General features: G+C 47.9%; 1 protein-coding gene across 1 annotated transcript in view; it reads left to right on the forward strand.

The window, feature by feature from the left end:
- adgrg6 (adhesion G protein-coupled receptor G6) overlaps positions 1 to 10,000 on the forward strand; it is a gene marked incomplete at both ends in the record, with an annotated part of 51,133 nt that overhangs the window by 8,655 nt on the left and 32,478 nt on the right. The window contains one exon of the mRNA XM_084454008.1: positions 7,063 to 7,407. Coding sequence (XP_084310134.1) covers positions 7,063 to 7,407 — 345 coding nt within the window. The remainder of the gene's footprint in view (positions 1 to 7,062; positions 7,408 to 10,000) is intronic.

Below are 10,000 nucleotides of genomic sequence, written 5' to 3' on the forward strand. Positions count from 1 at the left end.
GCCTGTTAGAATAGACAGATGGTAGATCGAAAAGGGAGCTGAACAGCTGAAGAGGAGAGGCTCTGATACGGACGCTCTTATCCTTTGCCGGGACACATGCTACCCCGGGGGGTGATGGCGCCGGGGCCGGCGTCGGGCTAGCGGGGGTGGGAAATGTAGCGTGTTCCTAAACTACCTCCGCCGCAGCTGTCCGTTAGAATAGATATGAACGTAGCGGCGCGTTACCTCGGTGGCTGACCAGCCGAAGAGACGCTCATCGACTGCTGCCGCCCCAACATGTGCCGCCCTGGGGGGTGATGGTGGTGTTGGGGGGGGGTTGGAGATGCCTCCCCCCGGCCCATACCCACTCATACCCACTCGCTCAAAGGTGTAATGACTCACAAAGGCAAATGAGCTGTGTTCTTTCTCTTTCTCTCTCTCTCTCTTTCTCTCTTTCTCTCTCTGTCTCTCTCTCTCTCTCCCTCTCTCTGTTCTCCTCCATATCTCCTCCCCTGGTGAGCTAGCTGTTATGAGCTGTGATCTCTCTCTCTCTCTCTCTCTCTCTCTCTCTGTTCTCTCCCCATATCTCCTCCCTGGTGAGCTAACTGTTATGAGCTGTGAACAACGCTCCATTATTGCCACAGCAGCCAATTATGCCAAGAACATTAATTAGACTTTTTCCACAACTTTTTCAATTACAATTTTATCAGCAGATATGTTATAGTATATTACAACATGTCCAGTTGGTAAGGCTGCGCTGCATACCACTTTGAGTGCGTGTGCGTGTGTGTGTGTGTGTGTGTGTGTGTGTGTGTGTGTGCGCGTATGTGTGTGTACGTTCGTGCCCGTGTGTGAGTCTTGTGTGAGAACATTCCCCTCAGGTAACAGTAGACGCTCCGGCCTGGCTCTCAATGGTTTTACTATATCGGGAAGGATGTTTGTGTAGCAGATTTTACGTCGTGCCGGGGCCTGGGAAAAAGCATTAGGATCAGAAGAAAAACATACAAGCTACAATGCCTGTCTTATCCACTCCTATTTTTCCAGCTTGTTGGACGTTATACCTGATTCCCACATTAGGGAGATGCCTAGCGCACAGTCTGGAGTCCCCCTTAGCTCTGCCAGGCTTATCTGCCATGTAATATGCATGAGAGTGTGTGTGTGTGTGTGTGTGTGTGTGTGTGTGTGTGTGTGTGTGTGAGGGTGGGGGGTGGGTGGGTGGGGGCTGGAAACTTCAGCTGGCAAGTAATGACTTTCTGGGCGGGAGGAGAGAGAGAGAAAAAAAGAGAGAGAGAGGAAGGTGAGGGTGAGGGAGGAGAGAGAAAGAGAGAGAGAGAGGAAGGTGCGAGGCGAGGTAAAGGGGAGGGTGAAGTAGGGGAGGGGGAGGCAGGGCAGGTTGGGGTGAGAACACATCGGCAGGTAGAGCAGCAGCAGCACAGAAATAGACTGTAAACTGCAATTTCACAATTCCAGGAGCATTATGTATCATCTAGAGGTTCTACTGTAACTGTGTAAGTAAGTAAGTACCCTTGAGAACCGATGCTTCTCGAGCCTAGTGATCCATAGGGCAGGAGCCTATCTCCTGGTTCCTTAGCGTGAGGCAACTTGATGTACAAGTACACCCCCTGGACATGACGCTAACTGTGTACCAGGCTGAAATCCGGTCCAGGATTAGACCTCCATTGCAGGGAGAGCGGCAGCATTAATGAGTGGAGCTTCTGAGGCTGGGACAATGCTGGCCTGACACCAGCTGAACGACACAAATGTTGGGCCTCACTCTCCTCACTCGTTGGCTGCCTGTAATTAGAGATCCTGCTCTCGCTGTTTGGGAGAGAGAATTCCCTGGGCTTCGTCTGTGGGTAGAATTCTTACAGTGGTTTACCGATCCCTCATTTAATTCAGTTTGTAAAGACGCCCTGAAGGACCAACGCTAGCATTGTCCTTGTCCTTGTCCCCCCTCTCTCTCTCTCTCTTTCTGTGCAAAGTAGAGGAGTCTGAGAATGAGAGGAGACTCAGGAGAGGAGATAGTATAGAGTACAGAAGAGGGAGAGAAGTGGAGGAGACGGAGTAAAGCATTATGCAAATTGTACTGAGACTATTGGGGGAGTCTTGTCAAGCCGACGAGAGCTGAAATGTTTGGCACTATTTAAAAGCTGACTCACTGTAGCCTGCCCGGCCCCAACACCATCAGCATTCACAGAACAGAATCCAGTGACTGACCGATAACACAAGATGTGTGTGCAACAAGCTGCAGAAAAAACATTGCATAGATTTCCTTGTAATACAATAAATTCCCCATGACATTATAAAAATACAAAAAGATAAATCTCTCAATATGCATCATACAGTATAGCCTATAGTAATTTACATATTATTTACACAAGTGCATCATTTTGAAACTTAGTGACATACACAAATTTATGACAAAATAAGTGCATCACTAGGCAACATGAAGGCATTTAATTGAATTGCTGCGGTAGCAGCCTACTTTATTCCGCTAAACGTTGGCAATAAATAATTGTAATAGTGTTCCACTCTCTGAACTCCTCCACGGCTTATCTGCCTGGCGTGCCAAGCGTTTTGGTCAGTGTCGCCTCCTTCTCACCATAGACAACCAGGGCATCGTCCTCGGATTTCCTATTGGGTGGTTTCAGGGGAGCTCACAGCTCTCATGGGGGAGCTCCCCCCTAATTCGCACACTGGGGTAGAGGAGAGGAGGGGAGACTGGGGAGGAGGAGGAGAGGAGACAGAGGAGAGGAGAAGGGGGGAGGAGGGGAGAAGGGGAGGAAAGGAGAGAAGAATGGAGGAGAAGGCAGGTCTCTGTAAGCTGGAACTTCCCAGTTCTTCTCACTTTTGATATTTGGCCCAATGTTCCTGACATCCATCCAAAGGCTTTTACAGCGACAGAGGATTTAATGTGGATTTGGAGAGAGACAGTGAAGAGCCAGTCAAGTGCAGCAGCTGGTGAAATTAGAGTCCTCAGAGAAGGTGTTTCTGGCCCTCCAGGGGCTGTTAGGGAGATAGCTGTTTTATTCTCAAAGACTCTTACTCTCACACAGCTCAGCGAGCCAGTCAACGGGTCTGCCAGTACGATAGTGTCAGTCAGTTTGAGCCAGCTAGCCAGATAATATTTTCAGTCAGTCTGGAGCAAGCCATGCAGCCGACCGGTCAGATAGTGTCAGTCAGTTTGAGTCAGTAAGCTAGCCAGCCAGTCAGTTAATCTGAGCCAGCCAGCTAGCTAGTCAGTCAGCCAGTCAGTCTGTCTGTTTGAGCCAACCAGATAGTGTCAATCAATCTTAGCCAGCAGTAAACCAGCCAAATCAGTCAGTTTGAGTCAGCTGGCCAGCCAGCCAGTCACTGTGTCTGCTGGTGTGCTTGTTTTCTAGCTTTACAGTCTGCCTAGCGAGAGTGTAACATGTTTATTTATTTAGAAGTCTAGCTGTTTTTCTCCTTGCTAGTCACAGCCTGTGTTTACAGAAGAGACACTCTGGCCGCTGATCAGCACTTGACAACATGAATGCCAGCGGTGAACATGGCGGGGTCTGAGTTCTCCACGGTGTAACACATAAGGTACACAAAAAAAGAGTAGTTTTACTGAGTAACTACTACAGTAGTTACTGAAGTTCAAGTTAGTTTATTCGTCACATGCACAGAGATACAAGGTATGACATGCAGTGAAATAATTTTTAGGGAGCTCCAAGCTGTGCATAGCATAGACATAATGGACATAATACAGTGAACGTCACATACAGTAGACATGCAATAGACGCAAAACCATAATCACAAACATAGAGTAGTGCAATGTAGAAGAGTCGTGCAAAGGGAGATGGAGGTCCTGTGTGTGGGGACTGTTAGGATGTGAGGTGTGTGTTAAGAGTCCGGATGGCCTGAGGGAAGAAACTCCTCCTCAGTCTCTCAGTTCTTGCCCTGAGGCTGCAGGCTACTGATGAACCAATCATTATTTAATGAATAGTTACTGATTAACACTGAGCTTTGTTATTGAGTAGTTACTTATGGGGACTACTATAGTAGTTACTGAGGAAGCAATGATTAGGTAATGATTAGTTACTGATTAACTGTGATTAGTTAATGAGTAGTTATTGATGGGGACTACTATGATGGGATACTAGACTGGGGGCTACCTAACCTAATCATTAGTTACTCTTTTGCGTACCTTATTGTTAAGTCAGACACCAGATAGAGTAGTTTACAGCTAGTCCTCATTACCTAACCATTGCCTAATCATTAGTTACTCTTTTGCGTACCATATTGTAAAGTACAGTTAATCAATAACTACTCATTGGTTCCTCAGTAGCTACTATAGTAGTCCTCAGTCTGTTCTCTAGTTCCCATCAGTAACTACTTATTTACTAATCAGAGTTAATCAGCAACTACTCATTAGCTAATCCTTGGTTCCTCTGTAACTAGTAGCCCCCATCAGTAACTACGCATTAACTAATCTCAGAGTTAATCAGTAACTACTCATTACCTAATCATGGGTTCCTCAGAACCTACTTTAGTAGTCCCCGGTCTGTTCTCTCTAGTAACCCATCATTATCTACTATACAGTCATGGATTGAGAGTTAATTAGTAACTACTCATTGGTCCATCAGTAATTACTATAGTATTCCCCAGTCTGTTCTCTACTAACACATCAGTATATACTATGCAGTCATGGATTGATAGTTAATCACTAACTACTCATTAACTAATCATTGGTTTCTCAGTAACTACTATAGTCCCCAGTCTGTTCTCTAGTTCCTCACTAACTACTATAGTAGTCCCTATCAGTAACTAATCATTAACTAATCTCAGAGTTGATCAGTAACTAATCATTAACTAATCATTGGTTCATCAGTAGTTATTCAGTAACTACTCATTTTTTGTGTACGTTATTGTAAAGTGTTACCCTCCATGATGTTAGTGTGGATTCAGAGACAGTGAAGAGAGGGTCAAGGGCAGCATCTGGTGAAATTAAGCTCCTCAGAAAAAGGGGTTTTGGCCCTCCAGGGAATGCTGTGTTGTCTCAGAGATACTTACATGCAGTATAACACAGGTCGAAGAGCCAGCCAACTGGCCTGTCAGTAAAATAGTGTCAGTCCGTTTGAGCCAGCCAGCTAGCCAGCCAGCCTATTAATCAGTCAGTTTGAGCCAGCCAGCTAGCCAGCCAGCCTATTAATCAGTCAGTTTGAGCCAGCCAGCTAGCCAGGCAGTCAGTTAATCAGTCCGTTTAAGCCAGTCAGATAGCGTCAGTCAGTCTGCCCACCAAATCAGTCAGCCAGCCTGCCAGTCAGTCACTGTCCGCTGGTGAGCCTGTTGTTTTCTAACTTTACAGTCTGCCTAGTGTGAGTTTAACCATGTTTATTTGAGTCCAACACTGCTTCTCCTTGGCAGTCTCAGCCTGTGTTTGTATATGCATTAGAGGCAGCCTGGGCCCTCGTGATGGATGCTAATCAACAACACCACTCGACAACATGAACGCCAGCGGTGAACATGGTGCGGTTTGAGTTCTCGGTCAGACTCCAGTGTTGCTTGTGTGGGTTTGGCACCCGCTATGTCAGCCGGCCAGCCAGCTCTGGATGAACAGAAGTCATTGTTTTCTCAACGCTGGGTTTCTTTCCAGACTATTAAAACCTGTTTCTCAGCACATAGTCTTCGGTTTACCCTTCGAACACGCAGAAGTGGTATTATACAATACCAGCAGTGTTATTATACATGTTTCCAGTGCATGGTTTTGATATGACTCTGAGAGCCTGTTCCCCGTGCGCTAGCGAGCGAGAGGCTGTTCTGATGCTCTAGGTTCCACCGTGGGTTCTAGGACCTTCTCGATGTGTCTCAGAACCGTCTCTGTGGGTTCTACAACTCTAGTCGCTCGCTCGGTCCAGAGCGGTGTTGCTTCAATGGCAGCACTGAACATTCAAGCGGTCACATGGTTAATGGAGGCTCAAATAGTTCCTCAGCTTATCATTTTGAACAGTTCGAGGAAGCTACTAAAATAGACCATTTATGGTAAAAAAAAAAAACATTGATTAAAAAATCAAATATAGCTCCATCGACTGTGTTTGTAGTAATCAGATAAATATTTATAAAGGAAAAATGAGTAAAAGTTTTTATCTATAGATAAGGATTGTATTTTGGTGGTTTTCTCTTATTTTGCCTTTTCAGAATCAGTGGTTAGAATATTAGATTCTACTCTTCATTTTCAAATCTCCCACAGTGTGGCCTCCGGCCAGACACAATTTAAGAACCTCTGAGCCTCCGTTATGGTCGTATCCATGGTTACTACGAGAATATCACGGCCCTTGGGAAGTCTATGGGATGAATGCAACTCCTCTGATATAACTGTGTGTGACCCTCTCTGTCTGCTGGTGAACTAACCCTACGGGCATGTACCTCTGCTGCAGTGCATGTTGGCTTCATCTGTTGATGGTTCCTGGGGCGACTGTGGCTGATCTCAGATCTCGACTTATTAGAAATCACGACAGGAGCCCCGTCAGGACCACTGAGACCGGGTTTAGATACAACAGCTGTATTACAATGTCGGTTTTGTCGATTTGACATTGTGAATCCTATGCCTGCTTTCGAAATGTTTATAAACACATGCGTTATAAAACAAATTCTGCTCTGAATGTTGTATCTAGATCCGGTATTACAGATCTGATAATATGCACAGTAGTAGAGGGTGTGAAAAAAACAACAGCTGTCTGTCTGACCTCTATTTGACCTCTGACCTCAGCTGGTCTTTTTACCCTGGTGGCATGGCTCCTCCCTCATGCCCTGCCCTACCTGTCTACCTCTGGCCAGGCATGGGGATGAACTCACATTCAACTCGCTAAAAGAATTACACTTTGAACTCAAACCTTTTTGTAACTGGCATGGTGTCTGTGTCTCCTATCTCCTCGACTCCTTGTCAGCTTGTGCCCTTGACTCCTTGTTTACTTGTCTTTTCGACTTACTTGTCAACTCGGCTCCCTGCGTCCTCGTGTCTCCTTGACTACTTGACTCCTCGTCTCCTCGTTTCCTTTCCGGCGCCGGGCACTGAGCTCGCTGACCTGACGGCTCTCCCGTCCTGTTTTGACTGGCCAGCGCTGAGCTGCCAGTTGAACTGTGTCCAGATCCTGACGGCCCCCCAGGGGGCGTTCACCTCGCCCTGCTACCCCCTGGAGTACCCCAAGTCCCAGAACTGCAGGTGGACCCTGGAGGCCCCGACCGGCTTCATCATCCAACTCTCCTTCCTGGCCTTTGAGCTGGAGGAGGCGCTGGGCTGCATCTACGACCGCGTCATCGTCAACACGGGCAACGCCGAGGTCAAGTTCTGCGGCCTGACGGCCAACGGCCTGACGCTCAACTCCACCGGCAACGTGATGGAGCTGTCCTTCAACTCGGACTTCAGCGTCCAGAAGAAGGGCTTCAGTGTCAGTTACAGGCACGGTAAGGTATCAGCAGTGGGGTTGGAGCTTTGTTTGTGTCGGTTTTCATTTGTTTGTGGTTGTTTACGTTTGTTCGTTTATGTTCGTTTGTTTGTTTGCTTGTTTTAAATTGATTATAATGATGCTTTCAACCATGTTTACATTACCTCCCTGTTATTTCTTATTTTGTTTGTGTACATTTCGTTATTTCTTATTTCATAGTACATGCAGTACTACGCGCCACGACAGTTAGGTGGGGGTTTCTACACTGGCCATGGAGGAAGGCATTTCAGGACACGTGAACAAATATACTTGTCATCACCAAACCGATCAACATAACCTGAGCAACGTGGCTTCATATCAAACCATCACCAACCGACCCCCCCCACCCCCCTCCGCCCTCCCCCCTCCTCCGCACACGCTCAGGAAGCTCACCTCTCCTCTCTTCCATTGAAGTGCTGCGGCCTCTGAATCCCCCAAACAGCCAAATCCCCTTCAAGTTGAGCGAGAGAGTGAGTGAAAGAGTGAGCGAGTATAATGTGACAGAGCGAGTGAGTGTGAGTATGAAAAGTTCAGCGAGCGAGCGAGCGAGATGAGTGAGTGAGTGAGCGATCGAGTGAGTGAGTGAGTGAGTGTATGACATAGTGAGTAAGCGTTCCGCTGAGTGAGTGTGTGACAGGGTACGAGCGGAGATAGAAGCAGCATTGAGCTCAGCCCAAGTGTTCTAGAAAATGCCCACAGACCTCGAGGAGTCAGATTGACTGAGCTGTGGTGTGTGTCTGCATCCAGCCACATGTGAAACCTCAACATTACTCCTGCACAGTGTACTCTGAGCCAGCGTTTAGCCTACATCGGGCCGTTCAGCTTTCCCAGGCCCCGAGCCCTCAAAGGTTCTGGAGAAACCCACTCCCTGCCTCAATCCAACTCACTCCAGGTACCAGCCGCCAGGAATCTGTCAGGGTGCCGTCCTGTAGACGTCCAACTCCCTCAAATCAATTAATAACATTCTCAAGATCTGGAGAGAGAGAGAGGGGGGGGGGGGTAGATTGAGAGAGAGAGAGAGAGAGAGAGAGAGAGAGAGAGAGAGAGAGATTACCTCTCAGGACAGGAGAAAAAACAACGAGGGAAAGACATGGACAGAGAGAGAGGAAGCGAGAGAGAGATAGAGAGAGAGGGGAAAATGGAGATAGAGAGAAAGGGAGAAGACGAGAGAGGGAAAGGTGGGTGGAGAAGATAGGGCTTGGGGGTGATTAAAGGGAACTTAAAACCTTTCATCTAGTTGCCCATTTCCTTCAGACTCTCGACAATGATAACCTCCCAATACTCAGTCACAATAAAATGACAGGTTCCACTTTGCTAATGAACGGGGCGGAACAGAACTTTGTTTTTTCCGTCTCCCAAAAGCACACTTTTTAGGCAGTCAGCCAGTCAGCAAATCCTTCTCTACTTTCTCCGAGAAGTTTTGACGCCGCCGAAAGCCTCAGCACTGGACATCACTCCCGATCCGTGAGACGCTACAGAGGAGGGGCGGGAGCCAATGAAAACCTGCGTTGCTGGGAGGTGCCCAGGCTCTGGGATTGGCCGCGTATCGTTCCCTCTATCCTGGGAAACCGACGAGCGGGAGTTGGCGCCTCACCTCAGCACACGAGGACATCTGTTAGGCTGAATAATGTATACAGATCATCATCAACCCCTTTATTCTCTCTCTCTGATTGGCTATGTGTTTAGGCGTCAGGTGGGCGGGGCCCCGTGCTGTTCAGGCCCCGCCCCATTGAGACAGGTCCTGGCCGTCTTGGCAGGGGGACAGGCTGTCCTCAGCCCCGGGTCATCTGATCTGATATAAGGCTGGTGTTTCCACGCGGCTTACACAGAGTGGAGATCGGTAGCGCGCACAAACACGCACACACACACACACACACACACATACAGTAAGTGGGAGTGAGAGGGGCTTCTGGACTGCGGCTAACACCGATACCACACTTGGAGCTTAGCTGAGCACGGTTTTTCCATTGCAAATTGGCTGTCACAGCAGTGTGTGTGTGTGCGTGTGTGCGCTCGAGTGTGTGACAGCCAACAGCAACAAACTGGCAGAGTACATTTTCACCGCATAAAAGAGAAACTGAAAATTCAGAAAATATGCTGTCAAAAATGGGCCAACAAGCAAAATGCAGTATTCAAAACCTCTGCGGAGAACCTGAGTGACTGAAGACTGCGAAAATCTGCTGAGCTAAAGATTAATTCATTTTCAGACCAATATTCAGGCCTAAGGCCTAGTTTGTCAACACCATTACCCACCAACCCACACCTGTCACAGGTATTAACTATGAGCCAGAATGCACCCATTGAGCAGGTGGTACATCAATGCACTCGACCGAAACCAGACGCAGGTAAGTGACGAATGTCAGATGTCTTTGGGTGTGATGAGAGGCCGTGCCGTGCGCTGAACGATGTCACTTCCCCCGATGTCGCTCCTCGCACGTACAGTATGAATAGCATGGACAACTGTTAGGCCATCTCTCTCTCTTCCGCCTCTCTGCCCTCCATCCACCGCACCGTACCTCCGATCTTCCTCTCTCTACCACCTCGACCTCCTGTCCTCCACCATACGCCTGAAA

This window comes from Borostomias antarcticus, assembly GCF_949987555.1.
Source record: "Borostomias antarcticus genome assembly, chromosome: 19".
Classification (NCBI taxonomy): Eukaryota; Metazoa; Chordata; class Actinopteri; order Stomiiformes; family Stomiidae; genus Borostomias; species Borostomias antarcticus.